The sequence below is a fragment of the Chanodichthys erythropterus genome, chromosome 16, assembly GCF_024489055.1.
Source record: "Chanodichthys erythropterus isolate Z2021 chromosome 16, ASM2448905v1, whole genome shotgun sequence".
Classification (NCBI taxonomy): domain Eukaryota; kingdom Metazoa; phylum Chordata; class Actinopteri; order Cypriniformes; family Xenocyprididae; genus Chanodichthys; species Chanodichthys erythropterus.
In genome coordinates this window covers 22,197,781-22,219,826 of record NC_090236.1, presented here as the reverse complement: position 1 = coordinate 22,219,826, position 22,046 = coordinate 22,197,781, and the positions used below count along the sequence as shown (strand labels likewise).

Sequence of the window (22,046 nt, the reverse complement as noted above, 5' to 3'; positions counted from 1 at the left end):
AAATAACACTGATTACTATAAACAAATCAATGAAAGTAAATTATAACAATGCTAATATTTACAATTAAAATAACAGATGTAGACAATTAATATATCAGAGCAGCATAATGTGGTTTGTATTTTCATATTCAAAGTGGATATACTAGATTTATACATATAAACATATTTATGAAGTGTTGGAAATTGGATTTAGGAAATAATAGAAAACTGGAATGAATTCATACGTCTCTGCAGATCAGATCCATCATTAATGTCCATCAAAACCACCAAAACCAGATGGAACCAGAAGCAGGTACAGTATTTACAAATGTAATATTTATAATATTACGTAATATTTGTAAAATACACGTAATATTTGTTCTTTTGTGCATCCCATATATAAATGGTATGCACAAAGTGGTATGAAGGTGATTAAAATAAAAAACATTTGTTTTGAGGCCTTTAGAGATCCATCATAATCTATTTCAGAGGCGCTCTGTATCCAGTGATGGACAGACTGCTGTGATTTCCCAGCTGTCAGAGCGAAGAGGTGGATCAGCTCACCTGAGCTCAGCAGCCAGTTTATCGATGGCCGCTTGTCGCTGGTCTGACGTCAACTGTGTCCGCTGCAGCACGTCTCTCAGCTCCTCCAGATGGCCCAGGGTGTCTGACAGCTCTCCACGCACCTCCTGCAACTGTCCTTCCAGCAACTGCGCCCGCTGCAGTGAGTTCCTCCTGTCCATCTCACTGCGGTGGAGCTTCTCTTCAAGGTCCATAACTGGGACACATAGGCAAGAAAAACATAAGACTATTATTCAACTATTATTCTTGCCATCTTCCTTAGAATTATATAGAATAGAATAAAACAGAACAGAATACAACAGATTTATGGATGCCCCCTTGTGGGGTTCAAACCAGCAAACTTTTGGTGAGCATTTCTCAAAATGAGGTCTGCAAACATCCAGGTGTCCGTTGAGGGTCTGTTGACAATTCTTGTAAGCCAAATATGTGGACCGTACAACAGTGTGTGACCAATCACTTTTCCAGCATACCCAACTCAAGCATAAAAGTTTATGCCCATTATTTGTTGTTGGTCATTGTAGCTGCATACCCATTTCGCTCTTCTTATCCAACAGGCCTTTGGTCTCCTTGAGCGTCTCCTCCATATGATTGAGCTGAGAGGCTTTCGTGTTGCTGTCTCTCCTCAGACGCAACAGCTCCAGCTCCATGTCTGACAGCTCCACTCGGCACTTGCTCATCTCTGAACTCAGCTGCCTGAAAAACACACACAGCTTAATATTACTGTCTTTTCCTCAGTGCTTTTACCATTGTCCAAAAGCTGTCTGGACAAAACTGACCTTAAAAATGACAGAAAATCACGCAATGCAAATCCTAGTGGTCAAGTTTTGGCTCTTAGGTGTACAGTCAATATGTGAAGGGCTTTCCCTCAGTGAAAATAATTCACAGTTAGCAGTATATATAGAGAAGGAATGCAGCAGGAGTGGCTACGGACACAAAGGCTCTTAAGGACAGTCATAAGATCATCTCAAGAGACACCCTCAGGACAAGACACATGTCCTACTTCTCTGGTGCCTAGAAAAAGTAATATCCTAATCAGAATGTCTCTGGATGTATTCTCAGATGACATGCCTGCAACAGGGTTTTATCATTCGGTCTTTAATTATCAGCATTTCAAAGGAAGTAGGTGTCGCTGGATTGGATAAAGTTTACAAAGTTATCATGACATTGAATTTTGTTCAGTGTTATAATTAAGGAAAATTGAAGTTTTCTTGGGGGTTATCTGTATCCAATTTTACAGGACATAAACAGGGCTGAACAATTAATAGTTATATCGTAATTGGTTTTTAATCGATGTGGGCATCTGACATATGTGTAGGTACCACTAAGGATGCAAAAGGGGGGAAATTTCTGGGAAACTTACGGGAACTTTTGGAAAGTTTCTGGAAATTCTACTGGAAATTTTCTGCCCCTTTGCATCTCGAGGTACTACTGCGTGGGGTAGCTTATTAGAATGCAGTTAAAATGCCCCTAAAACTCAAGATATTGAGACCAAAAAATGCCCTTGTATATTTATAACATATGATATAGTTGAGCAATATCGCATGAGCTACAGTGCTGTTTTTCCCTAATATCAGCATGGTTACAAATGCTGTCTTGTTTGTTCAACTGTAGAAAAGCAATAAGTTAATATTAAGTGACATTTTTGACACAATTTTGTCTGTTTTTGCTCTATTTCACCAAAAACGGTTCCAAACAAAAGCCGTTGTACATACAGCAGTGTTTCGTTACTGAACTGATTCATTGCTTCACCCTCTAGCATTTATTACATTTCAGAAACATATTTTATTTTTTTTATCTTTCAATATTATTTTTTTAATCTCACAGCATTATTTTTGCAATAGTAACTGACCTTTCGCCGGGAGTTTGATTGACAAACGATCTAACCAATCAGAACGCCGCATCCGCCATTTTGTCCCTCAAAGCAGCCAGTAGTTAACAGATTAACCTCGGTAGAGTTAAACATGAAAAATGGTGTGTATTGACGTCTTTCCGCGTTTGAAACAACATTCATTCTCATGTTCATGGACTAAAAGGAAGAGATGATCGTTTTTTACGAGCGGTTGAGCTGAGGATCTACAGCAATCTGTCACGACCATGGTCACAACACATTAAAGAGCAACAAAACGGTTTTTATTGTTTGAATTTCTTTAATAACTACACGGTTTGAAAGCTGGGACTTTGTTTAATATCATAAGTAACCTGCTCTGTCTTGTCTGTCGATGTGTGGTCAGTATCCTCTTTGTTCCGCGATGTATTTTTCACTGCGTGTGGAGTGACAGCGCCACGGCTTGTCGGACAAAGCAACAGTAACTAAGGGGGGCGGGGCTCGGCGAAAGGCTAATTGCAGTGTAAATTAATTCACGCCATCTATGAGCATTAAACAGTCTGCAAATATATCTAAATGACACTTCAGATGAAGCTTCTCTGCCACATCTGCAAATGGATTGTGTTGATACCGATTTCATTTTATTGGTAACAGCCTATAGTGTCTTATTGGTCTAACGAAATTTCTTGATTACATTTAAGAATTTGACAAAGGGTAATGCACATGTATAAAACTACACGTACAAAAGGTAAAAATACCCCGGAAACCAATTCAGGACTGCTGTGAATATGAAAATCTTCCATAGTCAGCTGCGCATGACAGGCCTAAATCAGCCAGTACCAGCACAAAAACACAATCAGCAAAATATTGTCTAATTATTATACAAAAGTGAATGGTAAAGAAACATTCCCTCAAAAAAAAAAAAAAAAAGGTAAATTAAGGAAGGGTGAATTGAGGAAGGGTGAATTGGCAAGTGGTCTCACGTTATGGAGCCGGAGAGCTCTGCAGCCTGTCTTTCCTTCTTCTGCACTTCCTGGGTGGCCTCCTCCACCTCTCTCTCCCTTCTCCTCAGAGCATGAGACAAGGCAGTGCGCTCCTTCTCCAAATCTTGTTCCAACTGGGACACCTGTGGGCAATCAGTAGATGTTATCCCACTATCTATCTGCACAGATGAGATGACTCTTTCAGACAGTAAGGTCATGAGATTATTGTGTTATTCACTCTTTTCTAACTTAGAACAGCGCTTGTATAGTGGGGAAGTGCATATTAATAGGGTTATTCTTCAAATGCAGCGGTTTTACCCTAATTTGCAACAGTTAAAATAAACTTTAAAAACCAATAAATCATAAAATGTTTGCATATTAATTTTCTGTATGGTGAAAATTTGTGCACTGTTAAAAGATTTTTTTTTTTTTAATAAAATGCATAATTAATAGAGTTTGAGAGACTACATGTGTAAAAAAAAAACTGGTGCCCTAGAACCAGTTTTTACAAGATGTAATATAAGTCTAAAGTGTCCCCTGAATGTGTGTGAAGTTTCAGCTCAAAATACCCCATAGATTTTTTTTTTATTCATTTTTTAACTGCCTATTTTGGGGCATCATTAACTCTGCACCGATTCAGTCTGTGGCCCCTTTAAATCATGCGCTCCCTGCCCCCCCAAAGCTCTCGACTATAATACAGTGCATTTACAGAGTTCACACAGCTAATATAACCCTCAAATGGATCTTTACAAGATATTCGTCATGCATACTACATGTGAGTATAGTATTTATTTGGATGTTTACATTTGATTCTGAATGAGTTTGAGGCTATGCTCTGTGGCTAAAGCTAACATTACACACTGTTGGAGAGATTTATAAAGAATGAAGTTGTGTTTATGAAATATACAGACATCAAGTGTTTAAAAATGAAAATAGCGACAGCTCGTCTCCGTGAATACAGTAATGAACAATGGTAACTTAAACCACATTTAACAGTACATTAACAACATGCTAACGAAACATTTAGAAAGACAATTCACAAATATCACAAAAAATATCATGTAATCATGGATCATGTCAGTTATTATCACTCCATCTGCCATTTTTCGCTATTGTTCTTGCTTGCTTACCTAGACTGATGATTCAGCTGTGCACAGATCCAGACATTAATACTGCCTGCCCTTGTGTAATGCCTTGAACATGAGCTGGCATATGCAAATATTGGGGTCATACATATTAATGATCCCGACTGTTACATAACAGTCTGTGTTACGTTGACATTTGCCTGTTTTTCGGAGGTCTTTTAAACAAATGAGATTTATATAAGAAGGAGGAAACAATGGAGTTTGAAACTCAATGTATGTCTTTTCCAAGTACTGAACTCTTGTTACTCAACTATGCCAAGATAAATTCAATTTTTGATTCTAGGGCACCTTTAACTAAATTTATAAAGTGATTTATTTTTCTAAATTATTCCTTAAAGTTGCATATTCCTACTCATTTTGGAACAAACCAGAAATTTACATCAAATACTGACATACCAACACAGACATAAGTGGTTGGGGAACAGCATTTGATTTAAATTTCTAAAATCCAGAAGTCCTTAAGATTTGTTTTTACTGGATAAAATAATAAATTATTTTTTAAATATATAGCAATAAATTTTATGATTTAAAAATTACACATGATTTTTACAAATTGTGTCTCGCTTGCCACCGCATTTGAAGAATGACCCAATAATGCATGATCCTAAAATATTAAAGCCTCCTTAATATCAGCCATTTGCACTTCTGTGAAGTGATGTATTTCCAAGTGAAACAAAATATTCAATAAGGAAAAAAGTAGGACAGAACTTTTGATTGTGAAGAGTTGACATTACACACCAGAAAGAAGCCAAAACAAATGAGTTTAATTAGATTCATTTTAATGATTAATTAAATTCATTTTTTTATATTTTATATTTTAATGTAATATAAATAGATATATGATATATTGTTTGTTAACATAATACAGACCTATATGGTCTGTGAATGAGAAAAAGTTATTTCATTTTGAGCTATATTTTTACATTATTACATTTGATGTTATTATAAATGTTCAGACAAACTTTGAATCTTTGTAGTAACATGCAGCAATGAAACATTCTTTAAAAAAAAAAAAAGTAAATAGGTCAACTTTGACTTTAAAGTTCAATTACTCTTTTGGAGTTTCAGCACAAACAGTTTTTAATGTAAAAGAAGCTTGCTTTGTGCTGGAGCAGAACATCCCTTAGGCACTGCTATACATGTCTTCACAAACATGAATGACTTCATTATTCATTGATCAGATATTAATAAGGACAACATTTAACAAGCACATGAATCAGAATAATGAATACTGAATATGCAAAAATGATCAAAAGTGAATATTACGTTTGATCAATTACTCCAATCAGAAGTGATGATATAGTTTTATGTTTCTCACAGTAAACAGTGTCTGCTAGTCAGACTATATTCTATGTCTGACCTAAATATGTTTGTTAAATGTGAAGCCTAACAACATGACCTAAATCTGAAGGTTTGTTGTGTGTAATATCAAATAGCTCACTCTCATTCACTCACTTTAATAGCTTTACCACAACTTTTTCAAGTATTTAAAACACCGTTTTAAAATTCCTAGATATTTCCAGGTTTTCCACGGCCATGGGAACCCTGGTGTGTGTGTGTACCTGGCTCTGGAGCCGACTCTGGCTCTCCTCCAGCTGTGCGATGCGTGACGTGCTCTCCTGCAGCATGGTGTGCTGGTTCTGCATGGAGTGCTGCAGCTGCAGGTTCTCCTCAGTGGAGCTCTGATAGGCCACACATTTCCCTCTCAGATCTTCCTGCAGCTGTGACAGCTGATAAACATACATCAATAAGTGATACATTAACCAACAGGAGTCACTTACTGTCAATCAAATAAGGTTCACCAGGAGGACAGGAAAAGGAAGTGCCCAGCTCCAGGGACTGACCTCACTGTTCTTCAGCTCCAGCTGTCTCTCATGATGTTTCTTGACCTTCTCCATCTGCTGGAGGTAATGACTCAGTTCCTCTTTACAGGAGGACAGTTCTGTCTGCAGGCTCCTCAACTGGAAAGATCAAGACAGAAATGACCACAGTGTCCTAACCTGTGTCTGGCGCAATAAACCAACAAACCTCATTATGATAAGTTTGTCATTCTACAAAATCCTCCTTAAAAGCTGCATATTAAATATTAAGGGGCAGATTTACTAATAGCCTGCACTAGTGCAAACCCTCTTTTGCCATTAAAAAACTACCGTTGGGATTTACTAAAGACACGCAGTGAAAAATTAGTGCTGAAAAGGCATGGACAGTTATTTTTGTGGCTGACCTTATTGCATATGCATTTGTAGGAGTTTCCCTTTCAGAAACAAAATTTATGGGAGGAGAATATTTAAATGAATCATGCAAGGTGATTTACTAAGGTTTCCGCTAGTCAATTTACTGGTTTGAGCCATTATTTACCACCCAACAAAAGCATGTCTTAAACCAGAGGCTAATTGGCACTGCTCTTGGTAGATTGCGGTGGTCATTTTGGAAATTATCCGGCTGTGTCTGTGTTCTTTAATGTGTGTGTCATCAGTAGATCACCCGCAGAACTTTCCACTCCCATCAATTTTTGGAATTGCGCTCTCACGCTAATTTGCCCTGTTTAGTAAATCTGGCCCTTCGTATGTATTTAATGCCTACACTTTGTGGCAGCATTTTGCTTTCATTGAAGACAGAATTAGTGCACACTAGAAACTTGGGTTTAAAATACTTTAAAATAAGGTTCCATTAGTTTACAGTGACATTAGTTAATGCATTAACTAACATAAACCAACAATGAGCATTGAGCAATGCATTTGTTACAGTATTTATTAATCTTTTTTAATGTTGGTTATTACAAATACAACTGTTGATTATTTTAATTGTTAACTCAGGTCCATTAAATAATATTACAGATCCAACATTTAATTTTAATTAGTAAACACTGAAATTAAAATTAATTAAGGTTAATAAATTCTTGAGAAGCATTTTCCATTGTAATGTCAACTAATGTAGTAAAATTAAACTAATGTTAACTTATTATAAAATGTTACTGAAACTTGTCATCATGGTGTATGAATTGCTTTGGATGGTGGTTCCCAACCAACATACAAGGCAGCCAAAGGGCTTAAAATAAAATAAAATAAAATAAAATAAAATAAAATAAAATAAAATAAATAAAAATGAAATGTAATAAATGAAATGAAATAAATAAAATGAAATGAAATAAATAAAATTGAAATGAAATAAAAATAAAATAAAATAAAATAATGAAATGAAATAAAATAAAATAATGAAAATAAATAAAATGAAATAAATAAAAATGAAATGTAATAAATGAAATGAAATGAAATAAATAAAATGAAATGAAATAAATAAAATTGAAATGAAATAAAAATAAAATAAAATAAAATAATAAAATAAAAAATAAAATATTTCTTTCTCCTGCTGAACACAAAAGATATTTTGAAGAATATGAGTAACCAAAAAGTTGAAGGGCCCGACCAACTTCCACAGCATGGAAAAAAAATACTATGGAACTGAATAGGGCCCATCAACTGTTTGCTTACTGACACTCTACAAAATATCTTTTTATATTCATCAGAAGAAAGAAATTCATAGGGTGAGTAAATGATGATTTTCATTTTTGTGTAAACTACTGCTTTAATTTAATATTTCAACACTGCTAGTTTCATTTAATAATAAAGTTTTAAAAAAGTAGCTCTGTCATAATTACAACAGAAATATTAAAGGAAATCTCTGTGAATATCATGTTGAACAATGGGCGCCTTTGAATCTAAAACTTTGAGAACCACTGCTCTGCTCATCATAGTGTGACAAAAAACAGTTAGTCAGTCTCACCTTTGAAGCGGATTCAGCAGCTTGCTCTTCAACATGTCTGAGTGTCTCTTCACTGCATTTAGATTTTGCTTCAAAATCCTGTCCAAGGAACAGAGACATACTCAGTAAGCCATTTACACAAACTCACATCATTGATGGAGTTATTCAGGAGTCCAGAAGTCTGAGAGAAGAAAAATGCATATATTTAGATTTTCCGAATACATCGTGATTCTCTCTTGAATCAATTGTGAGCTTATTTTTTAACAGCAGATGGCGTTCTAGGCTAGTTTGTAACTGCACGCACAAATGATAATGAAGAGCGCTCATGCGTCTGAGAAAGTACTTGCACCTCAGAATGCTTTTATGATGCGACATTAATGTAAACAGCCCACTGCAAACACCCTTGTAAATCGCTTCAACCTTTTCGAACTTTATGAATGATTATTTTATAGAAGTTTCAAATGATCTGTTTAAGGAATTGGAAGCAAGCAGAGTATGGCTGTTTCTAAAGCACGCAGTGCCATCTGCTGTTAAAAACTAAGCTCAGAATCATTTCCAAAGAGAATCACGATGCATTCGGAAAATCTCAGAATCAGGCCCATATGCTAATATTTCACAATGTGATGAAGACATTTTTGGAAGTAATATCTGGACTTTGACTTAGGTGACCTATGTGAGCTTTGTCATTTTGCACATTGCATACAAACCATTAAAAATCATCATATGGCCTCTTTAATATAACATTTTCATTACAAATTAATGTGACACGTAAACCCTGATAATCATGTTCTCCAGCAAGATCTGAGAATAATCCAAAGAGCATCTTGGAAGCAAGAACATCTGACTGCCTATACAGTCACATGATTAATCACAAATTTACTGATTACTGACCAAGAAATAGTCAAAAATCTTTATTTCCAGGTGTAAATTGATTTTTCCCCCCCAATTTTCGATGTGGTCTCAGACTTTTGAAACCCACAGTCTCTGAGGGATGAGTCTGCATGAAGGGTGAGATCTGACCTCAGTGAGCTGATCTATAATGGTCTGTAGAAGAGAAGCTCTCTGCTGTGACTCCTGCTTCTCTGTGTGAAAATCAGTCACATTTTGTTCTAGCTCCTCAAGTTCAGTCTGTTTCTGAGCCAGAGACAACTGCAGCTGAATAAAAACACACACATCTTATTACAATGACAGGATTTACACATGCAGAAACGCAATATAATTAATAAATGCAAAAAAGCACACGTACCACTTCTATTCTATCCTCCAGTTCTTTGCATTTGTGTGACTGTGCAGTCTTGATTTTCTCTATAGTCTGCTGATATTCCCTCTGTTTCTTGTTCAAGACTGACTGGTAGTGCTGAATACTGCTGGTCTTTTCCTAATATAACACAGGTACAGAGAACAGGATAGATTTGCCGTTTTATCTTAAAATCACACTTTGTTTTATGTGATATTTTGTGAGTTGAAATGTTACCAGAAGGTCTTGTTCAAGCTGGCTGGTCTTCATTACAGCATGCGAATAAGCAGCACTCTTCTCCTGTAGCTGTTTCTCCAGGACAGTTACACGTGAACTCTTCTTTTTTAGCTAATAAACACAGTCAGTCGGTTAGACTAAGTTACCATACCTCCAGCATTATTATTTTTTTTTTATCACAAACAGTCATGCACAAACAGTTTACAGGTATTCTCCTTAAATTCTGGTTATTTAAAAAAAAAAAAAAAAAAAGCATATACAAAAGACAGAAAACTGACGCAATATATATATATAAAAAATAAAATAAATAAATAAATAAATAAAAGGGGGGGGGGGGGGGGGGGCAGAATCAATCACATGGTAGACCTCCAGCATATTTAAAACAATGGGCAATTGTAGGGGAAAAAAGGTATACTTGAAAGGTATACTAACCCTTTTTCTGAAAGTCTGAAATGCTCACCAAGGCTGCATTTATTTGATCGAAAATACAGTAAAATTGTAAAATATTACAATTAAAAAAAAAAAAAAAACTTTATACTTTAATGTTATTTAAAGTATACTGTCACTTGATCATTCTTGAGTAAAAGTATTTATTTCTTATATGTTTTATATTTTATTTTATTTCAGTTAACATTTATTTTATTTCATGTAACGAAAATGTTCATTTATGGTTTTAGCTAAAGATAATAACCCTGTCACATGCACAATACACACATGCACAATACACACACACACTGTACTTATGATACAAGAGGAATGTTATTTTATACGCTTCAGTTTCTAAATTTGATGCAGTCATGCATCAGTCATGCATTCCAAAAGTAGTTCATACACATATTAATTTTTGAGTTCTTTGTTCATTTCGAGACATGAAAGTTACGATGACTTATGGTTTAGTAACTTCTCTAATAGATTGACAAGAACGATTGGTTAAAGGAACACTCCACTTTTTTTGAAAATAGGCTCATTGTCCAACTCCCCTAGAGTTAAACAGTTGAGTTTTACCGTTTTCGAATCCATTCAGCCGATCTCCGGTTCTGGCAGTACCACTTTTAGCATAGCTTAGCGTAGTACATTGAATCTGATTAGACCGTTAGCATCGCGCTTAAAAATGACCAAAGAGTTATACTAAGTATACTCTCATTCAGGCGTAATAATCAAGGAACTTTGCTGCCGTATCATGGCTGCAGCAGTGCAATGATATTACGCAGCGTCTCTCACAAACGTCTCCATGGTTGCAAGGCACGTTCCCTGTGCAAGCAGGGGCTCACGGGCACTGCGTAATATCATTGCACTGCTGCAAAGTTCCTTGATTATTACGCCTGAATGAGAGTATAGTTCCTAGCCATATCAGCCTAGAAAATCACAACTTTTAATTTTCCGTCGGTCTTAGTACACAATTTAACTACAGAAGAGTCAAGTTTTAAATAGGAAAAATATCAAAACTCTTTGGTCATTTTTAAGCGCGATGCTAACGGTCTAATCAGATTCAATGAACTATGCTAAGCTATGCTAAAAGTGGTACCGCCAGAACCGGAGATCGGCTGAATGGATTCGAAAACGGTAAAACTCAACTGTTTAACTCTAGGGAAGTTGGAAAATGAGCCTATTTTCAAAAAAAGTGGAGTGTTCCTTTAAACTTGGTCACTGGTAGTTCCTATAGTGCTGGTTTAGACCCTACTCTGAAGTAGGAGCTAATTTAGTTCCCTCGAAAAAGAAGTTCCTAGAACTAAAATCATTCCTAGTTCCTGTGGTGTGAACACGGCAAATTATGGGTACTTCTGCCAATAGTTCTAGGAACTACGAAAAGGTTCCTCTGGTGTGAAAGCCCCTTATAAGTAACTTGTCAACTACATGTCAACTAACTCTCATTACAGTATTAGTAGACTGTAGTAAACTGTTAGGTTAGAGTTAAGTGTTATAGTTCGGGTTAGTAGAATAAGTTGACATAAAGTAGTCATAAAGTGACAAAGTTGTATAAAGTAGACTATTGAAATAAAGTGTTACCAAATGATTCATTAAAATCATTCAAACTCAGGAGTTTGTGATTCTTTTTCAGTGATTTATTAAAAGTTTACTTTTTTGTGTGTGCAGCCAGCAAAGAGTGTTTTTAATGGTACAATTACATTGATGGGATGCTTACCTCTTTCTCTAAGGAGGTGGCCTGAGTAGCCTTGTCCAGGAGCTGATTGTGGAGCTGCTGGTAGTGAGATGATCTCTCTGTGATGGAGGTCTGGAGGGAGGAGATTTCCTCCTGGGCTCTTGTCAGTCTCTCCTGTAGTCCCTGAGCAGCGCTGGCCTGCCGGGTCTTTTCTCTCTCAACCATCTGAAGCGCTGCCAACAGCTTCTGATACCGCTCACCTACATGAACAGAGAAGTGATTAAAGTTTGTCCAGTAAAATACTACAAAATAGAAAAGAAACATGGATAAGTGAAGGTGGACAGTCTCAGTGTACTGTGTGTGTTAGATGCTCACCTGGTTTGTGTTTGAGGGATTCAGTGGTGCTTGTGTAAGGCAGTGTGGATAGCAAACAAGGGTTCACACACAGCGCACCCTCCCGATTCTGAAACACAAGTCAATGCATAGTCAAGAAGATATTTTGAAGAACTGTTTCTGTCCATAAAACTAAAGTCAGTGGGGTCCAATGATGTTTTAGACCAGGGGTCTCAAACTCAAATTGGTGGGGGGCCATTTCTGTGATTGACACCTCATACGAGGACCATATTAACATTCAAGCGCAAGAAAGCGCAACATTTCAGAAAATGTACTTTCCTTTGCATTATTTCTCATTTACTTTCATTAGGCCAACTAAAATGTTTTTATACCTATACTATAAATATTTTATTTACCATACTAAATGTAAACAGCATTCTCTCTCTCATTGTTACAGAGTGTAATATAATTATATAATACTATTACTAATATAATACTATTAATTGCAATAGTCTGGTGCAACTTCTCACATCCAACAAGGTGGATGGAATAAAAACATGTGTAATTAAGGAACAAAACCAGCAAAACTTGTGGCGTGGAGGGGTCAGAAATAAACAAAAAACTGGAGCTATATCAACTTTATTTTGCCAAAAAAATAAAAAGCTCACATTGTTACATACATGATTAGTTTTTAACATTTAGTGGAAGTATTTTCCCTTACTTTATGTTAGCTTACATAACATTAAAATCTTGCACTAAACAACACTGTACTGAACAAATACAATCCCTGAATACATTTCTCTTCTGTTTCTTGACAGACACTCGCGCTCACACAGCTGAGACACATTTGTCCAAGATGCCGTTTGAACATCTGTAACTTTTAATGGTTGCATCGGACGCGTTTCGGTGGTTTTAAACGACGCTCGTGACTTAAAGTCGAGTGCTTTTACTGTGATTTAGGCAAGTGCGCTCATAATAGAAGCGACGCTGTTGAGAGCTCGGCTCATGGTTGCATAGCAACGACAGACGCCACTGGAGCGAAAGCGCAATGGAAAGAAGAATGCGGCGCGGCCACTTATGTGACGCGATATACCCCCATAGAACGGCGACTTTGCATAGCAGTCAGGTAGCAACTAGGGAATAATAATAATTTAGCGGGCCGGATTATGTTTTATTTTTGAGATTAATTGCGGGCTGGCAGTTTGAGACCACTGTTTTAGACCCTAATGACTTTCAACATATGAACAAAATATATCTTGTGTTCCACAGAAGAAAGAAAGTCATACCGATTTGGAACAACATAAGTGTGAGTAAATGATGACAGGATTTATTTTTTAGGGGTACTATCCCTTTAAATGTGCACATTGAAATTAAAATTGTAAATGTAATTAATTTTCTTTAGAATGTATGTATGTGTGTGTATTCCAGCACCTCTCTCAGATGTAATAAGTCCAGTACACTCTCTAGGCTGGCAAGCTCAGCTTTGTCCTGTTCTCTTTCTCTGTGGGCCTGAGCCACCCTTTGCTCCTGACAGGCCGTGAGGAGCCGCAGATCCTCATTCTCTCTCTTCAGCCCTGCCACCTCCTGCAGCTGTGCCTCCTTCTCAGCCAGCTCCCTCTGCAGCTGTTTCAGCTGATCTGAGAGCTGCTGAACCTGAGACTGCAGCTGCACACTCTCAGCAGAGAGAGACTCAGAGCGGCTGTGAACCTCCTTCAGCTCACTGATCAGAGAACAGAAATGCTAACATGAGCAGTTTATCTTTTCCAAATAGTCTAAAAGCTAATAAATGATGGACATATTAGATGATGTGTATCGTTGCAAAATTGATTGTCACATTAATGGAAAAACAACATTGTTTTTTAATATTTTGAGTGAATTTTGTTTTAAGCATAAATGCAACAAAAAAAATTCAATGGGGTACAAAAAATAAGCAAATTTAAACTATATTTTATGACATTTTGCTTATCAAGTATATTGTTTTCAGTATGTTTATTTACATTTATACTGGAAAACAAGACAAAAATACTTATGATTTTTTTTTTTTTGCAGTGTATACACTTTACCTTATATATCTATATAGATTTTGACCTGAAATATTTTCTTATTAAAATACTGAAATATTGATCTTAAAAAGTTTGTCCATGTTACCTCAACATATTATTATATTAATACTAATATTAAAGAAAGGATTCATTAGAAAGTGTTTTTCTATTCAGCAAGGATGACTTAAATTGATCAAAACTGACAGCAAAAATGTTAAATCTTTTTATGTCACAAAAGATTTCTATATCAAATTCTTTTGAACTTTCTATTCATCAAAAAAATCCTGAAAAAAAAATATTATTTGTGTTGAAAACTGCTTAATAAGAAATGTTTCTTAAGCAGCAAATCAGCATATTAAAATGATTTCTGAAGGATCATGTGACACTGAAGACTGGAGTAATGATGCTGTGAAAATTCAGCTTTGCATCACAGGAATATATTAGATTTTAAAATATATTTAACTAGAAAACAGTTGTAATATTATAAATTGTAATATTTCACAATATAATGTTTTACTGATTTTTTTTATCAAATAAATGCAGCCTTGGTCAGCATAAGAGACTTTCAAAAAGATTTTTAAAATCTTACCAACGGTAATGTATATTATTATTGACATTACATTAACTATCATTGATGAATGATCTTCATAGCCCACAACAACACAGATCAGCTTATGAAACGCTCTCTTACCAAAAGTTGTGACGTAGACTCTCCTTTTCTCTCTCCAGCTCAGCACACTTCCTTTCCAGCTCCTCTCGCTCACGGTCACACTCCATCAGACTGACCTTCAGCTGGCCTTCACTCTCCAACACCTTCAACAATGCAGGACATGTATGATACATACAACAGGAAAAGAAGTAATATCTCAGCACACAGAATGATTCCTACTGTATGAATCAGTTTAAGTAGTCAGATTACCGTCTTGAGTTTTTCAGAAACATCCTCTTTGTATTCTTTGAAGGTGACCGTGAGCCTCTCTGCATTTCGGAGCGCTTGGTTTCTCTGTTGCTCCGCACTTTGAAAGAAACATTTTCAGAGAATTTTAAGCTGTGGTGTTTCAGGAATTACAAAAAGACTTCTTGTACATTTGAGGTAATTCCAGCTTAAAGCGATTACTGCTCCCAGGATGAATTAGTCTGTGAAGTTTTCATTAGCATAACTAATCTCATACCGTTTCCCCAGACGTGTTCTTTCAGCTAACTCGGCTTTAACAACTCTCAGCTCATCTCTGAGCTTCTCCACCAGCCTGTTACTCTGCATCACTGTCTGTTCGCTTTCTTCCAATTTCTGCTCAGCAGTCCTGAAGAAACAAGAACATGCTGCTCCAGATATCTGACAGAAAAGCATCTGATTTTACTAGGAAGATGTGAGTGGTAGAGTAGATGCACGTACTCTAAAGCTTTGGTTTGGGTGTCCAGTTCTGCCTCTAGACCCAGAATCTGCTCCTTCATGTGAGACACACTGGAAGTCCTGGCTCCCACAGTGGATCCCAACATACGGATCTATACAACAAACGACAGTTAATAATAACATGTATAATATAAACATCAGCTGCAAACAATACAGAGAGAAAACAGTTGTTTCATCGGAAGATTGAGTTATGACATCAATGGATCAAAATTTCTTAATTTTTATTTCATGCCAACAATAATCCATTTAAAGCTTGTCACTAAGGAGTTCAGTTTAACTACTGTGACTCAGTGTATTATCAACAAATCATTCAGACCAACTGTGAAATGGCCCAATGATTAATTGAAAAATCCAACTCAAAAGAACGATTCATTAATGAATCAGACTTTACTACTTCTCATATGAACGTGCCAAGGATTGTTTAGGTCAGGGCGGGTAACTCTGGCCCTCGAGGTCCACTTTTCTGCAGAGTTTAGCTTCAAACCTAATCAAGCATACCTGAACAAGGTAATCAAGAGGTGTGTTTGCCTTGAAGCCGCGCTGTGCAGACCGATCAGTGTATGGCACCAAAGTACTGCAAGAGCGATTCGAAAGCATGTAGAGCCGTCTTAAAGTAGAACACACCTATTGTCTTCAAGATTACTAGAAAGCTGCAGGAGAGTGAGTTTGATCAATGTTGGAGCTAAACTCTACAGCCCTGGCTTAGGTGGATGTCTAGATCAGGGGTGTCCAATCCTGCTCACTTTCCTACAGATTTTAGCTCCAACCCCAAGAACACACCTGAAGCAGCTAATCAAGTTCTTACTAGGCATATTAGAAACTTCTAGATACTAGAACCATTGCCGCAATGGTCTCTACGATAAACTTAGCTCACAATGCTTTTGAGAAACACAGCCCAGATAGGTATGTTAAGGCAAGTTGGAGTGAAACTCTGCAGGACAGTGGCCCTCCAGGACCAAGTTTGGACACCCTTGGTCTAGATTTTCATGTTTCGGTCTGTTTTCAACAAAAATGATCATATGGCTTCAGAAGACTTTTGAAATATAGACCACAAATTGTATGGATTACTTTTACAATCATTTTTACTTAAAGTTTGTTCAAACCTCTTAACCTAAGTTTGAGTAATTGTGATGCTTGATTTCGTAAACATCACTCATTTATATAAATGATGTCAGCTTATGGATTCAGAGTAAACATGCTATTTATACACTGTACAAATTAACAGGTAATTATCATTCAAAGGTTTGGGGTCAGTAAGAAATTAATACTTTTATTCAACAAGGACACATTAAATTGAACAAAAGTGACAATACAGACATTTATAGACATTAAAGATTTTTATTTCAAATAAATACAGTATTTTCGAAATTTCTATTCATCAAAGAATCAGGAAAATTTTCAACTGTTTTCATCATTGATAATTAGTGATGGGCCCGAAGCCTAAATCCGAATTTGGAAAGGTACTGAAATAGAGTAATGAATGATTAATAAATAAGGGACATGGTTAGGCTTGCTACAGTATTCGGTTACACTACAGTACATCAGATTTCACTTATCACGTGAAGATAGTAAGGAGAGATGACTGACAAGACGATGTCGGGGGATTTATATCCTGAGTGTCATTGACAAATATCTTATCTTGTAAAATGTGTGGGAAGTACCGCTGCTCCCCTTACACAGAGGATGCACTTTCTTCGTAATTTGAATACGGATGGTGGTCTGGCGGCAGCTAGATATTTTACTTCATTACTTGGTAAATATTGATTTTTTTTTTTTTTTTACACAAAAGCATCACTTTGCTTCAGAAGGCCTTTTTTCAACCCCCCGGAGCCATGTGGAGCACATATTTATGATGGATGAATGTGGATGGAAGCACTTTCTTCAGCTCATACTCGTGGGTCCCGTTCACTGCCATAATAAAGCTTGGATGCATCAGGATAATTATTAAAATATCTTCGAGAGTGTTCATTAGAAAGAAGAAAGTCATATACACCTAGGATGGCTTGAGGGTGAGTAAATCTTGGGGTAATGTTCATTTGAAAGTGAACTAATCCTTTAAGAATGATTTCTGAAGGATCATGTGACATTGGAGACTGGAGTAATGATGCTGAAAATTCAGCTTTGATCACAGGAATAAATTACATTTTACAATACAGTATATTAAAATAGAAACAGTTATTTTAAATTTTAATAATATTTCACAATATTACTGTTTTTACTGTATTTTTGATACAGCCTTGGTGAGCAGACAAAACTTCTTTCAAAAACAAAAAATCTTACTAACCCCAAACATTTGAACAGTAGTGAACCTCGTACATAAGTCCATTAAAACTCAACACAGTATCACAATCTGACACAATAATAACCAATGGCTATGTGAGGAGTCTTACCTTGGACCTTGAGCTGGCTAACTCAAGCTGAGCAGCTTCAATGTCACTGATAAGCTGCCTGTTCTCCATGACCAGAGAAGAGTTCTCCTGCCTGATGGTGTTGAGCTTCCTCCTGAGAACAGACGACTCGGTGTCCATGTCTCTGTCTGACTACAGATAAACACAAAAACACATCTCAAATAAGGCAAAAACCTTTGAAGTCAGAGGGTTTTGTGGTCTACTTTACAAACAAAAAGCATTTAAAAGTGACAATACTTCAGTCTATTTATCTGCTGAATTTTCAGTGTCTTACCCTGCAGTCACAGGAAGATATACGTGCATATGCCTTCTGCTCAGTGTGGAAATTTACTCCTCTCGGTTGTCCAGGGTCAGGCTTCTGAAGGTCCTCTAATGTAAGACGACCAGGGAATTCATCCACGGCACTCCTGTTTTTATCCTCACCAACGATGTCATTTCCTGATTGACTGAAATGAGTGAAATGCTAAAAATACAACGATAAAACTATACAATAGTGCTTTACCAAAACATTATTAATATTAAAATATCACAGTAAATATTTACAAAACAGTATCAGAACAAACATTTAAGATGATGTGGGCTACATAGCAAATTAAAAATTCATGTAAAAATTCTGTAACATCCACTGTATCCCTTAACAAATTATATAAAGCCATGTCAAAGTCTCTTTCCTTTCAAGATATAATACATGCTATTCTTTCTTTTTTAAAAGAAACAAGCTAGTATTGTATTACAATACAAAAATGTTGGATGATGATGTTGTTTCTTTCACTGATTTTCTTTTATACTACTTGGAGAATCTGAGTAAGCATATGTACACTTATATTACTGGAGATATAATTGTATATACATATTAAATATATACATGTACACTACCGTTCAAAAGTTTGGGGTCAGTAAGATTTTTTTATGTTTTAAAAGAAGTATCTTCTGCTCACCAAGCCTGCATTTATTTGATTAAAAATACAAACAAAAACAGTAATATTGTGAAATATTATTCCAATTTAAAACAGCTGTTCTCTATGTGAAAATACAGTAAAGTGTAATTTATTTCGTTGATCAAAGCTGAATTTTCAGCATCATTACTTCAGTCTACAGTGTCACATGATCCTTCAGAAATCAATTTAATATGATGATTTGATGCTCAAGAAACATTCATTATTATTATCAATATTGAAAACAGTTGTGTACAATTTTTTTTTCAAAATTCTTTGATGAATAGAAAGTTTATTTAAAATAGAATATTTTCTAACATTATAATTGTCTTTACTGTAACTTTTGATCAGTTTAACTCATCATTTATGAATAAAAGTATTGATTAATTTTATTTCTATCCCACAAAAATAAAATTAAAATTCTTACTGACCCCAAACTTTTGAACAGTAGTGTTTAATGTTACAAAAGATTTAGATTTATTTCAGACAAATGCTGTTCTTTTGAACTTTCTATTCATCATAGCATCATGAAATAAATATGTAAATAACTAATTGGAATAATATTTCACAATATTACTGTTTTTGTTTGTATTTTTAATCAAATAAATGCAGGCTTGGTGAGCAGAAGATACTTCTTTTAAAACATTAAAAAAATCTTACTGACCCCAAACTTTTGAACGGTAGTGTATTATGTATTATATGTTTTGTTTTCATATTATGCAAGTTGCTGTTCCATACTTGAAATTATTCAATAAACACACACACAAAGACAACACAGCAAAGAGAATCTCAGAAGTGGGTGAAATAACAGACCCAAAACTGCATCCTGAATCATATCTGAAAGATCTACTATCATGTGAAACGAACAATGCCTTTCAACAACAATTCTCAAGAGACAAATGCCTCACCTCAGTTGTTCTCCCACTGATTGTAAGTTTTTCTCTGTTAATCGCAGCTGATTCCTCAAGGAGACAACATCCTCTACCAACCCCCTGTTGTCTTTGAACATTGGTAATTGTTATAAATAACCCTGTAAATAAAGGTTATCTATGTTTAAACGGACTCAACTGAAAACAACACTTGTTGCTTTAAACATTTGGCTTCAGTTCATGTATTCAACAGGTTGTCAAGGAGCAGACGGTCACTCTATTATCCATTTCAGCTCTCCGCAGCTTATTTGCGGGGTAATTGACAAAGTATTTCAATATTAGTGAATAACTGCTTACCAGCATGTTCAAAACAGCAGTTTTTTGCAAAAGAAACGCTACTATTTCCAGTAGATTTAGCTTAGCATTCACTGCAGTCAGATCTAAACACAAGGCGCTGCCATCTTCACGTCAGTTGATTGGCTGAGGAGAAAAACCGTCCTCACAGTCGTGACGTAATGCTGACGTGCACGGCCGCGAATGTTAGCGCGAATATTACAGCTGTAAAAGTTCGTCTGTTGCTGTTTCATACTATTAATATTTACATAGTACGGTATGTTGGTTAACAACAGTTATTTAAACTGTAGCAAATAAATTGGTAGGGCCAAAACATGTTGTTAATTGTATGTTTGAATGATTTTTTTTTCTTGGTAACGTTAGTGTGTTAATATCTTAATATGCATACAGTAAATAAATTAGGGCTTCAGACATTCTTAAATTATTTCTACTCAAATTATTTCTGTAATTTGTGTCAATAGTATTCTTTTTTTTCACCTGCTGAGTGCAAAATGTCTTAAAGCATTCAAAAATATGGAGGACCAGGAGTGCCACTTAAAAATAAAAAGAAGAATAAATTAATTAATTTAATAATTCAAACATAAAAATGTATATAAATGAATCACTTTTTATATGGGCAAATCAATAGACATATTTAAAGTTGTTTATTTAATTCCTGTTTTTAAATGTAGTTTAATAAAACAATAAAACAATAAATTTTAAAAATCTTTTTTGAATGTATAAATAAATAGACAAATTTGAAATGGGATATTTAATTAATTTTTTAAAACGTAGATCAATAAAACAATAAAAAAGTTCATTAGTAAATCATTTTAAATGCACGTTTAAATCGCTTTTTTAAAAAGAATTTGACAAATGCTTTTCTTTCTCTATAGAGTGCCCCAGGGATGACGCGTTTTTGTAGGCAAAACCCGGATGCGAGTTAGCATTTTAGGACTTCCGGTTCCAACGCCATAAAGTATATGGGTTTTTGCTAAATTGCCTGAAATAAGGTATGTGGTTAACAAAGCCTCTAAATACTTTCACGTTTTGATCTATGACATAAAACACACCAGTTATTGATTGACACTTGTGATTTTTTAAACTTTTACTGTGTCTTAAAATCGGCGGTTGCTAACAAATTGCTAAAAGGGACTACTTCCTTTGGCGGGGACTTCAGACGTCATCATTAAAAACGGGACATTTGGACAGCATTTCTCATGAAAAAGTGGAAAAGTATTCATAACAGCACAGATCATAATCAGCGAGCATGTTGAGCAAGTTGTTTTCTAAATATAGTTTGAGGAAGCTTGGAGTGACGACGTTGATCCGCGACCATGGTGTTTTGTAGTCCGTTTATAGCCTACTGTTAGCCTTTTATATCTGACCACTTTATTTAGGCTTCAAAATCTATAAATGTTAACTTGTAAAGATTATCTTGATAGACAAAACGTGTAAGTGTCATAACCCTTTGTTAAACACAGAGCTTATTTTCTGCGATTTTCCAAAAGTCTATGGGAAAAATGCATAGGCTTAAGGTGCGTTCACGCGGCCTCGTAATTCCTGTAGTTACAAGATTTTAGCTTGTAAAAAGCGTTCACGTCCTCGTAGAGCTCGTAATTACAGCTTGTAAGCTGGGAGTTTTCTGAAAGCTCCCAGATGTACCACGTGGCCGCTGTACCACCTGACCGCTGTAGATTGATTTATTAGGCGTTGATAGTAGTGCCATGGAAACGCATAATTCCAAGTCCAAGGACCAAACGGACGTGAACAGCTCTGAATATAATGTCACGTGTTGTCATTTCAAGATTCCGGTAAATACGAGGTGACGTGAATGCAGCTTTTCAACCGAGGGAACCAGTGC

At 35.8% G+C, this 22,046-nt stretch overlaps 1 protein-coding gene across 1 annotated transcript in view; it reads right to left on the bottom strand.

The window, feature by feature from the left end:
• Positions 1-20,334, bottom strand: part of ccdc18 (coiled-coil domain containing 18) — a 30,552-nt gene extending 10,218 nt beyond the window's left edge. The window contains exons 1-20 of the mRNA XM_067363637.1: positions 20,207-20,334; positions 19,889-20,010; positions 18,320-18,491; positions 18,028-18,177; positions 15,620-15,729; positions 15,399-15,527; positions 15,146-15,242; positions 14,918-15,039; positions 13,616-13,904; positions 12,227-12,314; positions 11,894-12,111; positions 9,751-9,861; positions 9,523-9,654; positions 9,297-9,431; positions 8,298-8,375; positions 6,359-6,475; positions 6,077-6,244; positions 3,370-3,512; positions 1,091-1,254; positions 544-757 (exon numbers count right to left, since the gene is read on the bottom strand). Coding sequence (XP_067219738.1) covers positions 544-757; positions 1,091-1,254; positions 3,370-3,512; positions 6,077-6,244; positions 6,359-6,475; positions 8,298-8,375; positions 9,297-9,431; positions 9,523-9,654; positions 9,751-9,861; positions 11,894-12,111; positions 12,227-12,314; positions 13,616-13,904; positions 14,918-15,039; positions 15,146-15,242; positions 15,399-15,527; positions 15,620-15,729; positions 18,028-18,177; positions 18,320-18,491; positions 19,889-19,989 — 2,738 coding nt within the window. The 5' untranslated portion in view covers positions 19,990-20,010; positions 20,207-20,334. The remainder of the gene's footprint in view (positions 1-543; positions 758-1,090; positions 1,255-3,369; positions 3,513-6,076; positions 6,245-6,358; positions 6,476-8,297; positions 8,376-9,296; positions 9,432-9,522; positions 9,655-9,750; positions 9,862-11,893; positions 12,112-12,226; positions 12,315-13,615; positions 13,905-14,917; positions 15,040-15,145; positions 15,243-15,398; positions 15,528-15,619; positions 15,730-18,027; positions 18,178-18,319; positions 18,492-19,888; positions 20,011-20,206) is intronic.
• Positions 20,335-22,046: the final 1,712 nt, after the last annotated feature.